This window comes from Ambystoma mexicanum, chromosome 12 (genome assembly GCF_040938575.1).
Source record: "Ambystoma mexicanum isolate Mex_15411 chromosome 12, UKY_AmexF1_1, whole genome shotgun sequence".
NCBI lineage: Eukaryota > Metazoa > Chordata > Amphibia > Caudata > Ambystomatidae > Ambystoma > Ambystoma mexicanum.
Window position 1 is genome coordinate 653,700,301 of NC_090936.1, and position 24,781 is coordinate 653,725,081.

Genomic DNA, 24,781 nt, shown 5'->3' on the forward strand with positions numbered 1-24,781 from the left:
GATTATGTCTGGTTTGCAACTATTAATTGTTGGCTAGTACTCCCACACATGCCTTTGGCACTTAAAAAACAGAGGAGACGATTGCTGCTGCACTTTCTCTCCATTGAGAACATAATGGGCAAGAGAGGAATGAAGGGCGGGCTGTGCATTCATTGAAGAGGGCAAACTTAAATAGTAAGTTTGCTAAACAAGTGTCCATTTCATTAGCAAACCCACAGAATCGCATAGCAAATTGCTATGCAACACTGCTTATTTTATGTCTAGCATCACTAAATGGTCTTCATTTTGTACTTCCATGCCTTATCAGTCTGTCATAGCGCACTGTATTTACAGGTCATGGGCGCTTCTAAATTCTGGGAAAGTTTAGTTCCCCCTGGTAATGGGGGGAGTGAGACACTGAGTAAGCTTCTCACGGATGGTGTTGAATAGACATTATTTGAGGAAAACGAGCCCCTGAACCCTGAAGTATTGCTCAGGTAATAAGCCATCTCCCCCATAAAGCAGCTAGGAATTGGCAAGCTGCCATCTCATGCCCCCAATAGGTTGCAGAATGGTGTGGGTGCCTTATGGCCATTCATGTTCCCATTTGATTCCCTACACCTGGGTTCTTAGCTGGATTTCAGCAATGTTAATGTGCACTGGGTGAAGTGGGTAGCGCACACTGGCAATTAACACTACGAATTAGTCCATACAGTTGTAGAGTAAGATTCCCAATTTGAATTTACAGGAGGTCAATTGCCAATACCTGCAGAGGGGGCTTCAGCATTTTATATTACAAAATGTCTATTGCAGAGCCTGGTTGCAAATCTAGTAACAGCTTGTAATACTGCACCCACGTAGATCTGGTACCGGGGCTGCAGCACTGCACTCCTAACAGCTAAACCTGCCTGGTAAGCAGTCAGGCAGCACACCAAATGGCTATAAACATATAGTGGCAAATGGACCCATGACCGCTTTCTACCTAATCGTTACCCAGCCCAGTTAAGGGTCAGTCGGTATGCAAGGTTTTTGTTTTTGGCATTCAAATGTACAAAAATAAAGAACCACTGGCTTGGCGCGTAGCAGGTCCGTGGCGGAAGACAGAAATGGTTACTGCTTAAGTAAGACCGGGAAATATTGGTAACCAAGGACCCATATAACGTACAAAAGCAGACAAAGCACCGCCGGACCATAAAACGCGATGGTCTGGTAAAGTAGTCATGATATTGTTCTGCACAAAACGGTGCCAAGAAATAGCACGGTTAGGGTTACCTCGTGCGTAATATAGCACATCAAAAGCAGCTCTCGCAAAAATTGTATTTTCTATGGAGCACAAACACGAAATGGCCGTCCATCTTCCCATCTGCCAAAAGAGGCCTCGATCTGCAAAATCCTATTTGTGTATACGCTAACCAAACGAACACTGGTAAAAACGTGGATCATCGGTGCATTGGGGGGGCACACTGGGAAAACAGACCCAACCAATGTACCCCAGCATTGGAGGGCAACATTAAAAGCATCGGTCAGCACGAAACTAAAGAGCACCTACGCACTTATATAGGAGTAAATTTATTTACATTCAAATAAGTTAAAAATACAAATAAATCAGTTGCATATGCATGTAAACTAATACCATCGCTGCAGTTTCGCGAACATGATGCGAGTTGCGCAAACTCGCACGGAAAATAGAAAAAAAAAATAAGGTTCGCACTTAAATACAGCTAGTAGAATGGGTTCATTGAGGCCATTGCCAGTTTATGGGTTCGAATGCAATCGTATATATATAAAAAAAAAGTTTCCTTAAAAATGACATTGGGCAAAAAACCCTTACATTGTCATTAACGTACTATTCACTACATTGTAGCATAACACTTATTTGCAACATGGATCAGGTTTTCGAGCTCCACATCTAAAGAAAATGTACCTTGGTGTCTAGGTTTTTATTTCAAAAATGGAAGAAAATGAAAAGAAAAAAAAAAGGCCAGCCGTTGTCTTACTAAGAAAGGAAATGCCAATACGCAGTTAAATCCGAACTGCTACCAAACCTACCGCGAAAACACGTGGACCTGAACGCTGGGTAAACAAAACAAAAATTCTGGCTGTTGGTCAAATTGTGGCGTCGGAATGAGTAACATTAAAGGCACTTGCATAGTCCACGTGGAGCGGCGACGAAACGTAGCCGGTCGTTTTATAGTATATTTAGCTGTACACAGCACCACAGAGGGCCTATTATACCTGCAGGTTACGTGTTCGGTTGGCCATTTCAGGTACATTCAGTGATTCACATGGCACGGTTATACAAACACCATTCTCGTATTTGGTCCGAAAAAGAGAAGAATTGTCCTCATAACAACTGCAAAATTCCTAGCCATCTCACAGCCTTGTGTAGCGATGGCTATGTCCATGCGAAGACTGCAGACAACTAGCCGGCACTTCACAAACCCAATTTTATGAATACCAGCCTCGATCAGAGTTACCGAAACTAGAACGTGCTACGAGTTCATGTTGCCTACTTAAGCGCCTTAAAATCGCGCACGCTGCAGAAGCGAGTCTGGGATTACAAGTCACAAAAACATAACAGTATTTTCACATCTGGTTTCTTCTGCTCAGCCTTTGAATGACGAGAAACTATGTGCACCAGGAAGACATCGGTACGAATCCTGGCACGCTTGCAAGACTGTAAGTTTAGTGCAACACAATTCCTCCCCAATCAGCTGAGAAGTAGATACTGAAAAAAAAGGCGAATCCTCTGGGAAGTCTCTTTGGGATGGCGGGGTAGTGAGGTAGAGCTCGTGAAAGGGCCCCAGGTTGGCCTGTGGCGTATAAAGTGCAGCGCGGGTCGAATAGATCCCACTGAACGTAAACATCCACTTGTGATTTGTGGTGACCCAGCCGACTAGAGCCAGGGAACGGGAAAGCGGCGGATGCGCACCACTGGCTCAAGGTTGACCCGCATGATGTGCTGAGCCTGACGCCTCGCCGCCGCCAAACTTGACTCGCAGGAAACGTCGCGCACTTGAATTCGGGGGAAGCTGGCAGGACCACGGGGGGTGGCCGCCTTCCAGATTTCCTCCAAGGAGCGGCCCAGGTGCATATAAACCGGCGGCGGTGGTGGTGCCGGGCTGCTTCGCCCGCTGCTGCAACTCTCGCTGGTGCTGCTCGTCTCATGGTCGTCGCCACCACCGGTACTGCCCGTCTCTTGGTCTTGGACCCTGAGAGAGCTGCCTGCCCCACGTACAGCGCGACGCCGCTTCCTAGGTATCCACTTGCAGTATCCCCGCTTTCTTTTGGTGGGCGGCTTTACCGGCCCGTCTCGTTGAGCAGGAGTGCTGCTAGCTGTGCGGAGTTCGTTTGGGTCAGGCACCACAGCGCGGCACGAAGAGTAGCCGTAAACGTCCTTGCTCCTTAAGATAATTGGAGAGAACTCGTGGCGCAGGCTGCAAAGAAAGTTCCAGAGTTCAGTGTCCGAGCTCATAAAATCTTTCGACTGTGGCATAAACAGTTCAAAGGCGCTCTCGAGGCCGGGCTGCGATCGAGCGCACAGTAGCTGCGAGCGAGAGTACACCACCTTCTCGCCCTCCATGTCGGCGCAACGTAGCCTTTGGGAGGCACGGACACGGCGCTCCCGCCGCACCCCCTCCTGCTTAAGCGCCAGTCTGTCGGTAAACAAACGGTTAAGAGCAAGGCGAGCGCTGCAGTACGGGTGCGGTGGCTCTTGGGAATGCCTGTTATTTTCTTTCTCTCCTTATGCCTGTGCCTCCACCTCCCCCTTTCGGTTGACACAGCAAGGAGGGTGCGGGCGACAAAAAGAAAATGGACTCCGAGCAACTTCGCTAGGAGCTTTTTGTGATATATTGGACACTTTGAAATTAGCTCCGCCCTCAAGGGAAGGGTAACGACGCAGATTGGCTGGCTCGCGAAAATATCAGTTTGGGTTGGCCGGTGGAAGGTATGACGCAGGGGTAGTGTGGTCGGAAAAGCTAGCCTGATTTACAAATCGTGACCGTAAAAGGGATTGGGTAGCTGTATTGTTTGAAATCATGGTGACGATTACAGCTGGGCCTTGAGTAACGGTTATCCTAGCCAGTCCTCTCACCGCAACACGTTTTGTCGAATGTGCTCGAAGGCACAGACATTGTGAGATTACAGATGCATATTTCAAAAGTACCCTTACATGTTGGTTTGTTGGAAACCCTGTCAGCGGGTTAATATTTTGTCACTCGAATCCATGCAACCACTGTGAAATTGTACCTTAACAGAAGTATCAGATTTTGGTCGACACTCCCCAATTGCTATTGTATCAATTTTGGCATCCTATTTCTGGACACAAATATTAAGGAGATAAGTGGTTAAAATCTCGTCTCACTGATTCTTAGCTCTCAACCTTTGAGTCCCCATGGCAAGTAAAAAGCATTCACCCCACCATTTTGGATCACATTGGTGGGAGATTTTGTCACGAAAAAGGGAATTGAATTGCTTTGGGATTAGGCATATTTTAAGGAAAAGTGTTGCGAAGGGAGCAAACCCACCCCACCCCTAGGCGCTTTAAAGAGGTGAATCCAATTGGAAGAACTCTAATGATTCAGGGGGAAGGGGGGCATCTTTTAGGCTCCCACACAATCAGAATATTGTACATAATCCAGATGCTTAGACATAGTGTGCGTATATAAGCAGGCGCCATTTTGTAGCCGAAGCATGAGGCCTGCTTGGCCATGCAGTATTTAGTGCGTTAGACACCGGCAGCAAGCCTGAAGGAGAAATTTGAATAGGTCCAAGCTCTGATGCTTGGACCTCACAGAAACATTCCTTTGTTCTAAAATTGTTTCCAATATGTGTGTTCTACAAAAAATGTGCCCTGCAAGGCCACGTGACACTGCTGGGTGCCATGGTGTATGTCTTATCCCACACCAGTCTGAATAAGCCTCCAACACCCACCCAGCCAATCAAGAGTAATAGCCCATACAACTGCCCCAGTCCCGAGATCTAAGAGCATGGTCGTCCCAACTTTATTTCATAACGACATAATTAGTAATGCGAGGTACAGGGACAGATACATTATAGTTCAAAAGCGAGGGTGGATGCCGAGAGACGCGATTGGGGTGAGTGAAGGGTTTTGTGGGTCAGTACAGCCTCAAGACTCCCACTGTGCCAGTCGTTGAGAACGCCGGGTGCCTTGTATAATGATAGAATAGCACCATTTAATAATGCAGCTAATTGCTCATTTGGCCTTGGTTCCCTAGAGACGATGATCCCAGCAGACCCCACGTGATCGAAGATGGACGGACTGGACCGGGACCAATGGCCTGGCATCCCCTATGGAGTAGGCTGGCCGTGTATAGGGTCGCACAAACCAGAAATGCAGGTTTTGACCATATGTAATGATGCAATCTATGACGCTGTGGCTCCTTTTAAGCTCCTGCTTGCACCCTTTTTCCTTAGAATGTTCCTTGGCATCAGAGTTCTTTGCTGACACACCTATTTGTGTAGAAATACAACTTGTTATCCTTGCAAGAGTTTCTTGGGCCTTTTTTCCCCTAGCGGGTTGTCGTTTTTCTGGTGTGAGCATTTAGGGGCGTGCCTTCAATTGGTGACCCCGACGTGATCCCAGCGCCCCCTGTGCCTATAGAGGTGTCCAGGCCACTTCTCCGGAGGGGCCGCGCTGGCGACCAGTCCCGAAAAAAAACGCGTATTCGTGAGTGGTTTTACACAAGCCATCTTTGCAGAATTCCTGTCTGCTCTTCGGAGCGGGGCGCAGCTCTGAGGAGAGTGCATGCTGGTATTATTGGGAACCCTGTGACTGAGGAGTTCGGGTGAACATGCGCATGCAAGTATACCCCAAGTATATGGGAAAGTGTGAAGGTTGTGAGCACATGGAAAGTGAGGTTGTTGGTGTTGTGTGGTTGTGGTTTGTGTTGTTTTTATTAGTATTATGTTTTTTAAGGAGAATATTAAGGAAAGGAAAATGGAATGATAGGAAGCCTTCCAGAGTGGGGAAAGAAGGTGGTACCACATTTATTATGTAACAGAATAAAAAGGAATCAAATAGGAGCCCTGCATAATTAGTGGGCTTGGGAAGAGTAGTTCATTTTTATTTTAGCTTGTTTTATTTGTGTTTTTATTGTGTGCCCAAGGAGGGGCATTGTATGAACAATAGTGTGTGTGTTTTTGAGTGTGTGGAGTGTTTTTTGAGTGTGTGGAGTGTATGAGTGGAGGTGTGGGCAGAAGGAAGGGGTGAGGGAAAACTATTTTTTGACGGGGAGGGGGTGAAGGATTGATTTTATTTTAGACGAACAAGCGGCAGGATGCGCGGCAAGCTAGCGAAGGCGCAAAGGTAGTGAGTTGTAAGGACCAATATAATGGGAGGAGAAAAATCCATAAAGTACATGTATAAGGCCATGTCACTATATTGTGACAGGATTGAGAAATACCACAAGCAATGGGTGATAGAAACAAAGGGAGGAGGGAAGCCCCACTCATGGCCAGATCAGGGCTCCCATAATAAGGGAATTTTGGAACATAAGTCCATATTTTTGACGGCCAACTATAAGGGGAAACAGTTGCAAAAGAGGAAAGAGATGTTAGACCTTTGGGAAATGTTCGAACATATGGAAGACCTTGAGGGAAGAGGAACGCAAAATGAGAGCAGAGGCGATGGTACAGGAAAGGAGGGCAGGCACCAGCAGAGCGCAGGGGACTATACCCATTGGCAGCTCGCCCCGCAGTAGGCTACACTGCTCCGACCTATGTGTAGGCTACACTACCTCGACCAGTAGGCTACACTAACCCGACCTATGTGTCCACCACAGCAACAGCCCCACCGGTGAAGTGATGAAAGCGGCCTTAAGAGCGTCAAATGCCTGTTGTGCCTCGGCGGAGCATACGAACGAGCATTTGCTACTGGTAAGATCATTCATGGGGGCCACCACCCCCAAACAAAACACCTGTGAAAATTTGCAAAACCCAGAAAAGACTGTAAGGCCTTCACATTGGCAGGACTTGGACAGCTCAGACCATGGCTTGATTCATTCGAACTACTTTGCTGCTCAAGTCGTAACAGAGGAATTCCACATCGGTTGCATGAAAAACACACTTTTCTGCCTTTGCAAATAATTGGTTCTCCCACAGACGCTGGAGGACGGAGGCTACATGTGTAACATGTTGTTGGTAAGAGGATGAATAGATCAATATGTCATCTAAGTACACCATTACATACCGGTCCAACATATCCCGAAACACGTCGTTCATGACATTTTGGAATGTGACTGGGGTGTTGCAAAGCCCGAATGGCATGACACAATATTCGTACAGGCCATGCCCTGTCTTAAATGCCATCTTCCACTCGTCATCCTCTCGGATTCTCACCAGATTGTAGGCCCCACGCAAATCCAGTTTCGTGAACAAGACTGAGGTACCTAGTAGGTCCAATAAGGCGAATATCAAAGGTAAAGGGTACTGGTTACGAATAGTTATGGCATTTAGAGCCCTATAGTCAATACAGGGCCTCAGATCCCCCTCCTTCTTTGGAACAAAGAACAACGGGGAGGCCGTAGGAGACCGAGACGGGCGGATAAACCCCATGAGTAATGCCTTCTCGATATACTCCTTGAGTACGGCATTCTCTTTCTGGTTGAGGGAATAGATCCATCCATTGGGCACGTGTGCCCCAGGAATGAAGTCTATCGGGCAGTCGTATGGTCTGTGTGGAGGCAACTGATCCACATTTCCCTTGTCAAACACATCCTTGTAAGCCTCGTATTCCACGGGTATGGTTGTGGTAGTGATGGAGCCGACCACTAGAGAAGCATCCAGAAGCTGGTGACAAGGACCACTAGGTCTATGGTTATCAGTGACGAAACAATGAGGCTCACAATAGTCGGAAAGAAAGAACACATCATGTGTTTGCCAATCAATAACGGGATTATGCAATGAAAGCCACGGGAGACCAATGATCACTTTAAACTGCGGGGCAGCAATCAAATCGAACACAATGATTTCTGTGTGTCCACTTTCTGTGGCCATGTGGAGATCGACGGTGCGTTCAGTCACCAACCCGGAAACCAGAGTGGTCTTGTCCACCGCATTGACAACTTCAGGCCTAGGTTTTGGAATGATAGGGACCCTTGGCTCATGAGCATATTGTATATCGATGTAGTCGCCCATGGCTCCCGAGTCCAGAATCGCCAAAGTAGTCCAGGGCATCCCCGTCGGGAACGAGAGAGACACCATGATCATAAATGGGGACAGGCCACTGGGAGGATCAGAGTCCTTGGAAAAGGAACTCGACAGACGGACCCTATCTACTGTCGAGTCTTGGCGTTTTCTGCTTTCTTTGTTGGTTTTTTGGGACATGACTGTATGAAATGCTCCGAGGACCCACAATAGAAACAAAGATTGTTCAACCATCTGTTTTCCCTCTCAACAAGGGACAAGGGGACCTTGCACTGCACCGATCTGCATAGGTTCTGAGTCGCTGCTCCCTGAGGGTTCAGGACGCAAAGGAACCGGGACCAAGGGTCTCCTCTCACCCTTTCTTTCGGCTCTTCTGCCGTCAATTTGAAGCACCTGGTCTAGGAGTTCAGGGAAGGCTGTAGGCACCACCGGGACGGTAGCCAGGGTGTCCTTTAGTGACTCGGATAGGCCTTTGTAAAAGACAGCCACCTTTTTGTCTTCCAGGCAACCCTTCTCGGCCACCAACTGATTGAATTTAGCCAAGTGGGTAAGTAGAGGAGTGTCCCCCTGGCGCAAGCTAAGTAGTTCTAGGTATCTTGCTTGGGTCTTATAGCGGGTATCAAACATGCGGCCCATAGCAGTGATCGGGGCGTTACAATCATAAAACATGAAGCTGTTTTCTTCCAGCAAGGGGTTTGCCCCAGCAGCTGCCGTCCCACCTAGGTATGACAATACAAACGCTGTATTCGTGGTGGAATCGGGGAACGATACAGGTCGATATAAGAAATGAATCCTACATTGATTAATGAAAGTCCGGTACTGTTTGGGATCCCCATGAAATCTCTCAGGGGCAGCCAAGGGGAACTGGGCTGACACAAGTACCGGAACCGGGTCTTGCCGAGGCAATGAAAACCCAGAGCCTGAAGCCACCGGAGGAGCGGATGCCTCTGCTCCAGCAGGGCGTGTCGAATCCTGTAGGACATCGATACGACAATGTGTGGCTTCATTCGCCGCGTCATGTCTGCGCGTAGCTCAGAGACCAGGCTGACAAGGGTGTCTAGGGCATCGGCGGTCTCCATTTTGTAAGGCTTCTGATTATGTTAGGACTCACCGCCAATACTGCCGAACAGCATGGAGGGAGCGCGGACCAGGAAAACCCGATGAATGGTTGCTGAAGAATTCTTCCTACTATTCTAACCCTCTGGTGTGTAAAGGTAACAGGCAGAAGGATCTAGTAGTCAGAAGAGGAGACACACACCCACGACACGCCGGCTGTAGAAACAAGAAAAGAAGAATCAGGAAGACTGGGTTATTAGAGGCCAATCCCACCCCTAAGACGAAAAGAGGAACCAAACTCAAAGTAAGTGGGAAAAACCCAGGCCGGTAACAAGTAGATGGGTGGTAGGTGATGCTATGTCTCAGAAAACTCCCAGATGGCAGGCACCTGAAATAACAACAACACACCCTGATAAACAGAATAAAGAGGCTGGGCTGAAGTCAGAAGAAGAAGAAAGGTTCTTACCAATGTTGTGGTTTGTGACAAGGCTGAAATCCTGAATCCAAAGTAAAGTTCCAAAAGTTCTATCCCGACGGCACGAGGACGCCTGGAGGAAATCCTTCTAACCACAGAAGTCCGGAATCCAGGGAAGTTCCAAGGACCTACCCCGACGGCACAAGGACGCCTAGATGAAAAGGTTGCACAATCAGCAAGCATCTCTAGTCCGTGTGCGTCGACTCTCTGAGAGATGGCACAGAGGAAATGGACTCAAACATGTGTTTCCAGAGGTGAGGTAGGATGTAAGACAGGCAGGGTCGGCAGTGAGCAGGCAGCAACAGGTAAAACTCATCTAGCAAGGCAGTCCGTAGAAACAGGCCAAGTCGGCAGTGAGCGGACAGCAAACAGGGACAAAACGACAGGCATAGGCAGTCCGTATCCAAGCAGAGTCAAAAGGTATCAGGCTGTAACGCTCACCTGATTCTCGCAGAGGCGCCGGTCTTGACTGGGCGACTACCGTATCTTCAAAGGTGATGTGCAGCACCCGGTTGGCTCTTTGGGCTGGACCTCTGTGCCCTGTATGCCTGACGTGCAGAGTAAGATGTCTGCAGATGGAAAATACGGGGTTAATGAACTGGGGTTATTGGGGTGTCCCTATCTCTTTCCTCTTCTCCTCTCCTGTAGACCCCCACAGGTTAACGCTCTCACCTTAGGTAAGTGAATGCCGAGCTCTCCATCTGCCTCGGGGCAGGGTGCTGTAACTAGTTTCTTCACTGGAGAGGTAGCGCAGGCCTCTTGACTTCAGAGGACTGCTGTCCGTCGTTTACTGCACGAACGGTAAGTTTCGAGTAACTCAATGTCTTTAAAGTCTTTAATAATGATGTCTCATGTTTTGCAGGGTTCCGGCGATGGCGGATGACGGGCTGAAGTGAGTTGAAGATGGAGCCCGTGTGATGAATAGAAGCGCCTGGAAGCACGTAAGTAAGCGCTTGTTGCCAGCTTCACGATGCGCTCTAACTGTCTTTTTATTTTGCAGGTACAAGTTCGGAGCGGCTGCAGGGTGCCGGGATACCCACTGGGTTAGATGTGGAAAGGAGTAATGGCACGTGAGTATTAAAGTTCCCCAATGTCTTTAAACGCACCTTGTTTTGTCTTTCAGATGCGGGATGCAGCGCCGACGGCCTCCGGAGCTTGCGAAGAGTTGGTAAGCTTTTGTCTTTCAGATGCCGGAATGCAGTGTGAAGACCTCCGGAGCGCACGAAGAGTAGGTAAGCCTTTGCCTTTCAGATGCCGGAATGCTAACCTGTTCTTTCTTGTCTTTATAGGTGTTGCTGAAGACTGGATTCAGGATGGTAAGCCTTTTTCCTTAGGCCCAGGACCGGATGCAGAAGACACGATGAGCGTTCTGCTGCAGAGGGTGCAGAATAACGCAAAGCAAGATTCATCCACCGGGTGTGGTTTAAATAGCCTCCTGTAGTGCTTAGGTGTCTCCTTCCACAGCCACGCCTAAGTAAGAAAAGAGTTCCTGGTAAGAAAAGAGTTCCTGCCTTCCAGAAGAGTTCCAGTGTTCTGAATCTAGGGAGTGGCTCCAGCCCCACCCAACAGGAAAAGTAGTTCCAAACAGAAGAGGATCAGAGGCTCAACTGGCAGGCAAGTAAGCAGCATGGTCTGCTGCAGGTAAGTCCACCCAAGCATTATGAGCCCGGCGCTTCCAGCGCTGGGACTGGGCATATTTATGAGCCTGGTGCCACTGGCGCCAGGACTGGGTCCAAAAGGTCCCAATTGGGACTGGTTGGCACTCGGAACCTGGGTTATGGATCTGCTTCCAAGGGAGTTGGGAAAACCCTGACCTTTTGGAAGCAGAGATCATGACAGTACCCCCCCTCAAGGCCCCTCCCAAACCGGGCTTCTCCGGGGGTTTTGGCTTGTCAGGAAATGTTCGGTGAAATCTTTTGATTAGGCGAGGAGCGTGGACATATTCAGCAGGTTCCCAGGATCTCTCTTGGGGGCCGTAGCCTTTCCAGTCAATTAGGTAGAATAGTTTAGATTTGGAGATCTTGGAGTCCAGAATGCTTTTGACTTCAAACTCGAGTTCTCCATCAACTAGGATAGGTTTTGGAGATTTGGTTAGTCGGGTTTGAGGTTGCACGGGTTTTAATAGAGAGACGTGGAAGACCGGATGTATCTTCATGTGCGGGGGCAAGTCCAACTTGACCGCTACTGGGTTTACTATGGTAGTGATGGAATAGGGACCAAGGTATCTTGGGTTGAATGTGCGTGGCCCTTTTAGAGATAGATATTTGGTGGATAACCAGACTTGATCCCCTACTTGATAGTGAGGGGCTTCCTTCCGATGTTGATCTGCTCCTTTCTTGTATTGTTCTTTAGCCCTTTGAAGGTGAGAAACAGCTTCCTTAAAGGCTTGGGTGATTGTAGAATGCAGGTAGTCTACTGCTGGTGTTTCAAGATCTTGGAGGGGATCCAACTCCGAGGTTCGAGGGTGACTGCCGTACAAAAGAAAAAACGGGGTTTTCCCAGTTCCCGAATGGACAGAGTTATTGTAGGCATACTCGGCTATCCAAAGGATATCTTTCCAAGTTTTTTCAGTTTGTTGCAGCATGCAGCGTAAATACTGTTCCAGAGTTTGATTGGTCCTCTCGGTTTGTCCGTCGGTCTGAGGGTGGTGACTGGTCGATAGTCTCACATCAATTTGAGCCGACCGACAGCAACTTCGCCAAAAATGAGAAATAAATTGACTACCTCGATCCGAAATTAGAACCGAAGGAAAACCGTGCAGTCGTACGATGTTTTCGAGAAATTCTCGGGCCAGAGTTGCTGCTGTTGGCAAGCCTTTGAGCGGAATGAAATGCGCCATCTTGGAGAATAAGTCCACGATTACTAGAATCGTATTGTATCCGGAGCATGGAGGTAGATCGGTGATGAAGTCCATAGAAAGCGTATGCCAAGGGCGAGGTGGGATGTCAATAGGGCGTAAGAGGCCTGCTGGTCTTTCCTTTTGACTCTTGTTTTGGGCGCATACTCCACAGGACATTATAAAGTCTCTGATATCTTTTTTCCAAGACGGCCACCAGAAGTAGCGCTTGATCTTTTCTGAGGTCTTGGCTATACCGGGATGACCTTCCATTAAAGAGTCGTGATAACAAGAGATTACTTTTTCCTGTAAATCTGTGCTGGGTAGGTATAATCGTTCTTGGAAATACAATAAGTTGTCCTTTACTGCAAAGTCCTTTCCCTGCAGATGCCAATTCTGTATGTCTGCTGGAGTTACAAGTTGCCTGGCTTTATCCTTAACTTCCTCTATGGATTCTGTGGTGATTACACCCAGAATTCTTTGTTCGGGAATGATTGGTACAGGTTTAGGGTTGATCAAGTGTTCTTCCACTCCCATCCGAGAAAGGGCATCGGCTTTACCGTTCTTTGTACCAGGTCGATAGGTAATTATGAAGTCAAACTCGGCAAAGAATAATGCCCAACGGAGTTGTCTAGAGGATTGGGCTTTTGCGGTTTTCAAATATTGCAGGTTTCGGTGATCCGTAATCACAGTAACGGTGTGTCGGGCCCCCAGCAGATAATGCCGCCAAGCCTTAAAGGCAGACTTGATAGCCAGAAGTTCCTTGTCAGTAATCGTGTAATTGACTTCAGGAGGCGAGAATTTGCGGGACCAAAATGCCACGGGATGCAACTGATTGGTTACCGGGTCCTTTTGTGATAGAACTGCCCCCATGGCAAGGCTTGAAGCATCAGTTTCCACGATGTAGGGGAGTTCGGGGCGAGGGTGTTTTAAGATTGGTGCAGAGATAAATTTAGTCTTCAAATCCTGGAAAGCTTGTTCCGCCTCGGTAGACCATTCAAAACGTTTGTTTTTCTTTAACAAGGCAGTGATGGGCTGGACTATTCGAGAGAACTCGGGGATAAACCTGCGGTAAAAGTTAGCGAAGCCTAACATGCTTTGCACACCTTTTACGGAGGATGGTGATGGCCATTTGAGAACTGCATCGACCTTCTTTGAATCCATACGCACTCCGCCAGGTGATAATATGAATCCCAAGAATTCAACTTCAGTCACGTTGAAAACACATTTTTCCAACTTAGCGAAAAGTTTGTGTTGACGCAATCTTTCGAGGACCATTTTCACGTGTTTCCGATGTTCAGATTCCGATGAAGAATAAACGAGAATGTCGTCGATGTAAACAACAACACACACATCTATGAGCTCTCTGAGGACATCGTTCATAAAATATTGAAAGGCGGCCGGGGCATTGCAAAGTCCGAAGGGCATGACCTGATATTCAAATAGCCCATACTTGGTGCGGAAGGCCGTCTTCCATTCATCGCCCTCTTTTACTCGTACCAAGTGGTAAGCTCCTCTAAGATCCAGCTTTGTATATATGCATGCTTTTCTGACTTGGTTCAGGAGTTCAGGGATCAAAGGTAACGGATATCTATTCTTAACGGTGATCTGGTTCAGGGAGCGATAATCAATACAAGTTCTAAGGTCTCCTTCCTTTTTTGGAACGAAGAACAAAGCTGAAGAGGCAGGGGACTTGGAAGGACGAATAAACCCATTTGCCAGGTATTGATCCAGGTATTGTCGAAGGTGAAGGTTCTCAGGCTCGGTGAGGGCATAAATTCTACTACAAGGAGGAGTAGATCCAGGTATCAGGTCTATCTGGCAGTCATAAGACCTATGAGGAGGTAGAGAGTTAGCCTGCTCCTTCCGGAAAACATCTTGGTATTCTAGGTATTCGGGAGGTAACTGGGGAGTCTCTGAAGAAATTGCTGCCAGTGCAACACCAGGTGGAGGGTGACAAGTAGAGACACATTCTGGAAACTGGACCGTTCTTGCTCGCCAATCGATCAGAGGATTGTGTTTCTCTAACCAAGGTATTCCTAGAATAATCTGGAACTGAGGGGCCTTGATCACATCGAACACGATCTTCTCATGGTGTCCATCTTGACTTACTAGCGTCACCTCTTGAGTGGTATGCGTTACTGGCCCGGAGGCTATCTCTGTACCATCCACCGTAGTAATGACGTCCTTTACAGCCTTGGGACAAAGAGTTAGATTCATCCTCAAAACCATTTCATGATCCACATAATTGCCGATGGCACCGCTGTCGACGTAAGCTTCAATTGCATGTAATCGATCCGGATTATCAGGGCTAATGAGGACCATAGGTATCACGAAATGCGAGGTCACGGAACTGGTTTTCACGCTCGGCAAGAGGACCTCTATTCTTGTCGGGCGAGGTCGTTTCCCTGCTCAGAGTTTGTAACTGTGGTAACTGCAGCTCCTACTGCCTTCTTGGCAGGTTTCACCGGACAGTCTCGAAGAAAGTGCCCTGAGTTTCCGCAATATAGGCATAATTGCAACTGTTTTCTCCTTTCCCGCTCCCTTTGTGTTAGAGGACCTTTCAGACCCCCTATTTGCATGGGTTCCCCCGAGTCTACTCCTTTGGAAGGAGTTGGCGGTTTGGAAAATACTCGAGCATCAAACTTGGAACGATCGGCCTTCCTGTTCTGCAGTCTGTGATCTATTTGAACGACCAAGTCTATATAATCCGAACAGTCTTGTGGGGGATTCACTACTTGGGCTAAAACGTCTTTGAGCTCTCCACGTAGACCTCTATAAAACAGCGTAATCCTTTTGTCCTCAGGCCATTGAGTTTCCACTATTATTCTATTGAAAGATGCAATATAAGCCAAAAGGTCTTGATTACCCTGTCGCAACGAAAGAAGCTCATTGTCCAAGGCCTGCCCCTGTGCATGTCTTGCGAACAGTTTTTCCATACTAAGCTGAAAGGCTTGAAAATCATGGAGAACCGGATCATCTTGATTAACTAGAGGGATCGACCAGTCTGCCGCATTGCCACTAAGGTATGAAAGTACAAAAGCTACTTTAGCTTGATCAGTTGGAAAGGCTGCTGGCCGGCATAAGAAGTGCAACCGGCACTGATTGATAAATACCGCAAACCTCTTTGGGTCACCAGAAAATCGTTCGGGCGGAGCCAGAGGTACATTCCCAGGTAGGTTGATCTGCACTGGATTCATAGAGGATGTTGAAGGAAGATTTGCCCCTGATGCGGGTAGCGGGGTCTGTCCGGCTTGTGACTGTAGCAATTGTCTAGCAAGATCATCTGTTCTCTCCTTGGAAATAATTAGTTCCCTTCTTAGAGCGTTCGTTTCCTGACGAGCTGCATGCACTTCTGCCCTTAGTTCCCCAAGTAACCGGACTAGGTGGTCAGTATCCGAGGTTTCCATAGCGCCTGGGCGAGAGTTTTGCGGTAGGCTTTGCGTTCTGTAACGCTCACCTGATTCTCGCAGAGGCGCCGGTCTTGACTGGGCGACTACCGTATCTTCAAAGGTGATGTGCAGCACCCGGTTGGCTCTTTGGGCTGGACCTCTGTGCCCTGTATGTCTGACGTGCAGAGTAAGATGTCTGCAGATAGAAAATACGGGGTTAATGAACTGGGGTTATTGGGGTGTCCCTATCTCTTTCCTCTTCTCCTCTCCTGTAGACCCCCACAGGTTAACGCTCTCACCTTAGGTAAGTGAATGCCGAGCTCTCCATCTGCCTCGGGGCAGGGTGCTGTAACCAGTTTCTTCACTGGAGAGGTAGCACAGGCCTCTTGACTTCAGAGGACTGCTGTCCGTCGTTTACTGCACGAACGGTAAGTTTCGAGTAACTCAATGTCTTTAAAGTCTTTAATAATGATGTCTCATGTTTTGCAGGGTTCCGGCGATGGCGGATGACGGGCTGAAGTGAGTTGAAGATGGAGCCCGTGTGATGAATAGAAGCGCCTGGAAGCACGTAAGTAAGCGCTTGTTGCCAGCTTCACGATGCGCTCTAACTGTCTTTTTATTTTGCAGGTACAAGTTCGGAGCGGCTGCAGGATGCCGGGATACCCACTGGGTTAGATGTGGAAAGGAGTAATGGCACGTGAGTATTAAAGTTCCCCAATGTCTTTAAACACACCTTGTTTTGTCTTTCAGATGCGGGATGCAGCGCCGACGGCCTCCGGAGCTTGCGAAGAGTTGGTAAGCTTTTGTCTTTCAGATGCCGGAATGCAGTGTGAAGACCTCCGGAGCGCACGAAGAGTAGGTAAGCCTTTGCCTTTCAGATGCCGGAATGCTAACCTGTTCTTTCTTGTCTTTATAGGTGTTGCTGAAGACTGGATTCAGGATGGTAAGCCTTTTTCCTTAGGCCCAGGACCGGATGCAGAAGACACGATGAGCGTTCTGCTGCAGAGGGTGCAGAATAACGCAAAGCAAGATTCATCCACCGGGTGTGGTTTAAATAGCCTCCTGTAGTGCTTAGGTGTCTCCTTCCACAGCCACGCCTAAGTAAGAAAAGAGTTCCTGGTAAGAAAAGAGTTCCTGCCTTCCAGAAGAGTTCCAGTGTTCTGAATCTAGGGAGTGGCTCCAGCCCCACCCAACAGGAAAAGTAGTTCCAAACAGAAGAGGATCAGAGGCTCAACTGGCAGGCAAGTAAGCAGCATGGTCTGCTGCAGGTAAGTCCACCCAAGCATTATGAGCCCGGCGCTTCCAGCGCTGGGACTGGGCATATTTATGAGCCTGGTGCCACTGGCGCCAGGACTGGGTCCAAAAGGTCCCAATTGGGACTGGTTGGCACTCGGAACCTGGGTTATGGATCTGCTTCCAAGGGAGTTGGGAAAACCCTGACCTTTTGGAAGCAGAGATCATGACACAGGCTAAGAGCTAAGTACAGAAGCGGCTTTATTTTCTGTGTGTCACATGTCTTTGTGCTACGTGAGTGGGAGACGTACGCTTTTTTCCAGCATGATTACATGTAGGGAAAGGCTTTCTCTGTCACCACGGCAACATATAGTGTGAACGAAACGGTGCTCTCTGCTGGAACGAAGAAGACGGTGACAATCTGGATAATCGAGAGCGGTGTTCCAAGGGTTTATGCAGAGCTACGGCCTTAGGGGTCAAAACAGCAGGCACAGGAGCCAGGCTCTGCGGGCGGATGAGTTGATTCCTGACAATCAAGTCTGTGCAAAGGAACTTGCCAATATCCCTTGGTAAGATCAAGTGTCGACAAATATACAGCATTGCTGAACTGATCTATACGATCATCGATACAAGGTATCGGGTAAGCAACAAAAGCAGAGATTGCATTCCATTTATGACAATCTACACAAAATCTCCATCTTCCTTCAGGTTTAGCTACCAACATGATGGGGGAGGACCAAGGGCTGCTAGAAGGTTCAATGATTTTAGCCTCTCGCATGGTTTTGACTTCCTGAATTATGGTTTATTTCCTAGTCTCAGGTAATCGGTACGGTTTTAGGTATACTAATTTACACATGCGAGTGTGGATATGATAAGTCCCCTTCACTCTCCTAGGTTATTCATTAAACACATCAGTGGACTGCCTTATACGTTCAAACAGATCCTTGTTTCTGATTATTATTAAGATCAGATGAAATTATACACTTTCTGTGTCCTCTGGCAAAATACAATGTTATGTTATGGTTGGAGATTCCTTGGGATGTTCTTTCCACTCCTTTAACATGTTGATATGATAGATTTGTGTTTTAAGGCGGCGTTCAGGTTGTGAGATTTTATAATTACATGGCCCGATCTGCTCCATTACTTCGTATGGTACATGCCATTTGGACCCAAGTTCATTTTCTGAAGTGGGCCACAGGACGAGCACCTTTTGAGCTATTGAAAAGGATCTAAGGAAAACCTTTTTATCGTGAGAGGACTTTTGTTGCTCTTCTGCCTTAACTATATGAGCCTTTAGCAGAGATCTTACTACCTTTTTATATGTTCTTTCAACATACTCGCAGTCTGGGAGAGGGGAATTGGAGCGGCCTCTCTCTCCCCCCCAAATTTCCCTCAACATATCCAGGACATTACTTGGTTCTTGCCCATAAAGGAGTTAAAACAGGGGAAATCCTGTTGAGGCCTTTTAAAAATGTTTTTATTACAAACAATGCTCAGGGTATCAATTGATCCCAATTTTTCCCATCTTGTTCAACTAACTTTCGTAGTATGGTCTAAAAAGTTGTGTTAATTCTTTCCATTGGGCCATCTGTCTGGGTATGATATAGTGATGCTCTAAGGGTAGTAATGTGTAATAGCTCTTTAACTTCCCCTATAAGCTTGCTCATAAAAGTTGAGCCCTGATCTGTTAAGATCTCCTTCAGAAACCCTACCCACGAGAAAAAAAGAAGTAGGTCTTTCAAGATTTGTTGTGTCATGTTGGCTCTCAGGGGAAAGGCCTCCTGATAACAGGTGGCGTAATCTACAATGACTAATATATATGTATTCCCCAGTTTAGAAGTTTCCAGGGGTCCCACAATATCCATAACAATCCTAAAAATGTGATCTCAATTATTGGTAACAGATTTAAGGGAGCTGGTGGAGGCATATGTGTGCTAGTTTTCTGGCAGACTGCACATTCTTAAATAAAGTTTTTAATAGTGTAAATTCCGGGCCAAAATAACCTATTTGTTATATGTGCTTTAATCTTGAACTGCCCCAGATGACCTCCCATCAGATGGCAATGGGCTATCTCCAATACCGCCCGCTTAGGACTCTTGGGCACCTCTAACTGTGTCTTCATTAGACCTTCCAAAGAGGTATCTCCTCTGTAAAGAAGTCCAGATTTAAAAAAAGAAGGGACTCCTTTCTCGCCACCATTGAGTTCCAAAACTGCCTGTAAAAATGCCTCAGCCAATAAGGGGGGTAATTTCCCTGAGAGAAAGCTAAGCCAGGCAGTGTCTCGGGCTCTTCTTGTATAGGTTTTCTAGTTTCAGTTTTGGGAGGCTCTTCAGGTGTTTTCAATAGCTTCCCCAAAGCCTCGAGTCCCCCTGTCTGTACTTTCCTCCCCGGTTCTTTCTTTGAGTTTAGGCAATACTGCTTTATCAAGCACCCGTTGAGCAGTCTTATCTACTTGGTGGATCTGAAATGAATCATTTCCATGGTTCTGTAATAAAACCTTAACATCACAGCAGAGGTCTGTGTCTATTACCCCTGCTAGGACATTGATCCCAAATCTTCATGCTAAACCTGACTTGGGTGCTAGACTAATGCATGTTATCAGGGGGTGAAATCAGTATTAGATTAGTAGGTAACCGTCTCCTTTCTGTGGGGGGAATTTTTTAATTCCTGCTGCTACATATATCAAAACTGATAGAGTCTTTAGTGGCTGCTAGGGGGTCTGATGCTCGGGTACTTAGCTTATCAAGTTTTAGGGTGCCCCAACTTGTATTAGTTGAGCCACATCCCACTCCTGACTCCATCTGTGAAGGCATCACGAAGGCGGACACAGACAACATATTTCAGATTCAAACAAATATTTTTTATTAACTAAAATGTTAGAATGGAAAAAGGCCTAACTTTTCCTATACTAAGGTGGGATTTCCCTACCTAAATAAAACTAAGGGAAGTCTGAGTCAAAAAGTTCAACTTATGAATCTGTCTGCCTCCAAAACCTATGCTTGACCTCACACTTAATCTATACAATTTGTTGGGATGTCGGCAACCAAAAGAAAATAGTGTCAAACATAAAGTTCAGAGCTTACCCCAAAAGAAGTCTCAAAGTTCTCTTTTTCCTAAATGTAGGATGCAATAGTCTTATTCAGGTCTCAGGGGTTCCTTTTCCCCAAGTTCCAAGGTATACAGTTCAAACAATCTTGAAAATGGAATATTCCTGGTTAGGACTCAGGGTTCCCTTACCCAAATTTCAAATGACATAGTTCAAACAACCTTGAGATGAAATGTTCCTTGTTAGAACTCAGGGCTCCCTTCCCCAAGATTCAAGTGATATAGTTCAAAAGAAATACAAGATATCCTTGTTCACATGATTCAGTTAATGCTGGTTTAAATGATGGTTCAGATAATTAGCAGCTGGCATACAGGTTGGACATTTAACACATAATGGTTTGTTTAGGTTTAAAGATTTCTCCCTTCTTCTGGATTTCAAAAGTAATCATTCTGTTTAATAGCAAGATTTTACATTCAGTTTGGTATTTGATTATTAGGCTCTGGCTTATGATCCATTTTCACTTTATTTGTAACTTAGTATTTGTTTGTTTTGCTTTAATTGCAAAGTTCCTTGCTCAGAAACCTTCGAAAACAGGTTATTCTTCACAACCGACCACTCTGCTACAAAGTATTCACATTTGTTGGTTAATTCAGATGAAAGGGATCAGAGCCTTTCGAACGTGCTTTTCCACAGCACACAACCACTCTGGTACAAAATATCCTAGTCGTTTTCATAACTGGAAATTAAAGGAATCAGAGACTTTTGGAAACGTACTGCTCAGAAGCACCCAATCGCTCTGATACAAAGTATTCAAGAAATATAGAGTTCACACAGGCGCACCGGGTTTCTCAGGCATTAGAAACTCACTGGTCGCTTTTAGGAGTGTGTGCTGCAGCACGGACCACACAGCCTTCTTCCTCTAGCGTCTGGGCTCTAGTTCCTCCCCCTCAGACACTCCTGGGGTGGTCCTCCACACTAATGACACTAATGAGCCCATCTGCTCTAGGGTAGGTGCAAAGGAAAAAAAGAAAAAACGTTTTTTTTGTTGGGGTTGTTCTGAGGGCTTGGGGTCACTAGAGGACCAGGGATTTTTTATATGAAAGGGGGGCGGCCCTCTCCCCCTACTCCAAATAGATGGGGGGCATGTCATGTAGCCCTCCCTGGGGGCAGATTGGCAGTGTAATCTGCCAATCTGCCCCTAGGAAGGGGTACATTTATTTTTACTGGGGGTGGGGAGGGTCGCTAGACCACCAGCGATGGATTTTATGAAAGGGGGGTTGACCCTCTCCCCTCCTGCCCCAAACGGATGGGCCATGTCATGTAGTCCTCCCTAGGGACAGATTGCTAGTGTAATCTGGCAATTTGCCCGTAAGAAGGGGCAAATGTGTTTTTACTGGGGGGTGGGGGTCACTAGACAACCAGGGATGGCTTTTATGAAAGGGGTTGGGGTAGCACACTCCCCATTCTGCCCCAAATGGATGGGGCATGTAATTTAGTCCTCCCTGGAGGCAGATTGGTAGTAACGCAAAACTATATATTGGATCAGTGAAACGGGTTGACTCTGACAAAATTTAGAACATATCACATTTCATTTAAATAGTTTTATTACAGAAAAATATCTTTGATTTTATAAGTACTCATTTAAAATTCAACAATTAATCACCTCATTCATTCCCTAATACAATCCCCATTCTAACATGTCTATCTAAAAACACACACCACATAATACACTACACTCAGTTCTTTAGCAGAGCATCCATTATTGTTGTTTAGTAGCTTATTCAACAATGACCCAGCCCATAACATCAAGTGTCGTTATGTAGCTGATATGGTGTTTGACCAGATGTCTTATTTGTAGAGAAAACCTCGACACGTGTTTCGGTCAAAGACCTTCTTCAGGACGTAGGGCAAGAGGACACTGCTCCGCCCTATTGTAAACGTGTATGGGCCAGAATTCAATCTAAAAACAATAATACAAAAAGCCAGAAAGTCAACCCTATTTCTTTTAGACGATGACACATTAATGTCATATTTATGTCAGAATTAAATAAAGACACTCGCCTTACTCACCCCCAAGTAACAAATTCCTAGGATCGTGAGAAAGGACCAAAGGGATAAATCCTCCACTGGCCTCGGTATTTATATCGAGCCTGTGGAACCAACACACATAAAAACACACACTTAGTGCTTAATACATAAGCCAAAATAGGATTGGTAGTGTAATCTGCCAATCTGCCCCTAGGAAGGGGAAAATGTGTTTCTACTGGGGGATGAGGGTCACTAGACCACCTGGGATGGCTTGAAAGGGTGGCAGTGATAGTAGCGTGATAGTTAGGATTTGTTTTTGCTGGGCTGACCACAGATAATGAACGTTTTATCTTTCATTCACAGGGTTTTTTACACTAGAAGCATCTGCTTTGTTATGCAGTAGTTTCTTTTTATTTTACGGTTAGGACCCATTGTCAGTGGGGTGGGTGGGAGGAACTGGAGCTGGATTGTTGGTGGTGTGGGTAGGAGTGGGCGTTCTGGGGAGGTATTTTGACGGGCTGGGAAACAATTGCAGAGTCAGACCACAAATTGCCCCCCATGCCAGCAGAAAATTGCCGTTTCTCTGGGAGCGGCTGTCTCCCATGTGGATCGACCATCCCCAAGTGCAGTGGCAGTGCCAGGGAGCCCCGGCAGGTTCCCCATCCTTTCCCGGAGGGAACGTTTGTAATGCAGCCCAGCCAGCGCTCCAGGATGGTCGGGGGTGATGTCCCCGGCCATGGGCGGCTGTCTCCCATGTGGGTCAACCATCCCCTACCACAGCGGCAGTCCCAGGGAGCCCTGGTAGGGTCCTCAGCCTTTCACAGAGGGAGAAGTTGTGCAGGCCAGCCAGAGCTCCAGGATAGTTGGGAGTGATGTCCCTGGCCTTGGACAGCTGTCTCCTATGTGGGTCGACCATCCCCAAGTGTAGAGGTGGTTGCAGGGATCCCCAGTATGGTCCCCATCCCTTCCCGGTGGGAAATTCTGAAACACAATCCAGGGAGAGCTCCAGGATGGTCGGGGGTGATGTCATCTCACTTATATTTTTCATTCTCTTTGTTGTAGGTGCAGGTGTGTTGTTGCAGTCCAACCACTTGTAAGTAAGTAGTGTACTATACCCATTTTATTCCACGTGAGTGCTAGCAAATGAGTGTTCCTTTTCAATTGGAGGACTGCTACATGTTGTGAGCAGATTTTTGACAATATGGCGTAACTGTGTGGTCTTGGTCTATTTTATGTGAGAGCAATTACTGTACTAGTTTCCTTACTTTGAAAATAAATGTTACTTGGTGTTTCGGTTTTTCTCTGTTCATTGGCCAGTAAACGTTTAGATCGGCAGAGTTGTCATGGCTTCACGTAAGATGTTTGGTGAGGGCGCTTTCAACTTACTGATGCAGTCTGACTCGGAGCAAGGCACAAACCAGATGATGAATCTGAAACAGTATCTGCTTCTCAGGGGAGGAAAGCAGTAGATTTGGGAAGTGAGTTTTCAGGTAAGGCTAGTTCCAACTCATCTGATGAGGAAGAGAACGAATGGGAACATGAAACTCGTCTGACACTTCCCACACAAACATTACCTGCAAGGTTAAGGGAACATGCAGGACGTGTAAGGAACATCCCAGTTCATTACATGGATGATGAGTCAGACTGGGGTCCTCCAGCAATGGCCCAGCCTGTTGTGCCACCTTTCATTGGAGTGTCAGGGTGCACAGAGATTACAGAAGGTTTTCAGTTTATTGACTTTTTCAACCTTTTTGTGGATGATGGGTTCATTTCAGATATGGTTGAGCAAACCAATTTGTATGCTGAACAGTTCTTGAGGGCATGGGGTGGAAATTTGAATCCCCATTCCAGAGCGCACTCTTGGGTTCCAACTACAGGTGTTGAGTTGAGAACATTTTGGGGTCTCACTCTGCTCAAGGGAATAGTGTGGAAGCCGTCAATCTCAATGTACTAGTCAACTGAAGCTTTATTAGTAAGTTCTTTCTTTCCAACAATAATGAGTAGAGGTCATTTCCTAGCACTGCAACACATGCTGCATTTCAATGACAACTCTGCAGCATTACCAAGAATTGTCCCAAATTGTGATAGGCTATTCAAAATTCAGCCATTACTCAAGCACTTAGCACAGAGATTTTCTGAGGTGTATGTTCCAAGCCAGAGAATATCCATTGACAGGTCTTTGATATTGTTCAACGGTCTGCTTGTTTTCACGCAGTTTATTCCGGAAAAAAGAGCATGATATGGGATCAAGATGTAAATGTTATGTGAAAGTACCACTACGTATGCCTACAACATGAGAGTTGAAACTGGAAAAGACTCAAGCATAAAGCCTGTGGCTGCCCAGCCCATTTAGGGACAAGTGAGAAGATTGTGTGGGATCTTGCCACACCATTGTTCCACAAGTGTCACCATTTGTATGATGAACATTTCTACACAGGAATACCACTGTTCAAAGAATTGTCCAATGTGGCCACAGTAGCAGGCAGTACAATCCGTAGTAACCTCAAACGCTTCCCCAGACAACTTTTTTGGAAGAAGCTGGACAAGGGAGCGTGTATGGCATTGCA

At 46.8% G+C, this 24,781-nt stretch overlaps 1 protein-coding gene across 1 annotated transcript; it reads right to left on the minus strand.

Moving 5' to 3' along the window:
• Window positions 1–1,532: 1,532 nt before the first annotated feature.
• On the minus strand, window positions 1,533–3,806 carry CCDC71L (coiled-coil domain containing 71 like). The gene has a single exon (XM_069629130.1). It carries the CDS (start codon window positions 3,560–3,562, stop codon window positions 2,876–2,878), a length of 687 nt encoding a protein of 228 aa, XP_069485231.1. The 5' UTR covers window positions 3,563–3,806; the 3' UTR covers window positions 1,533–2,875.
• Window positions 3,807–24,781: the final 20,975 nt, after the last annotated feature.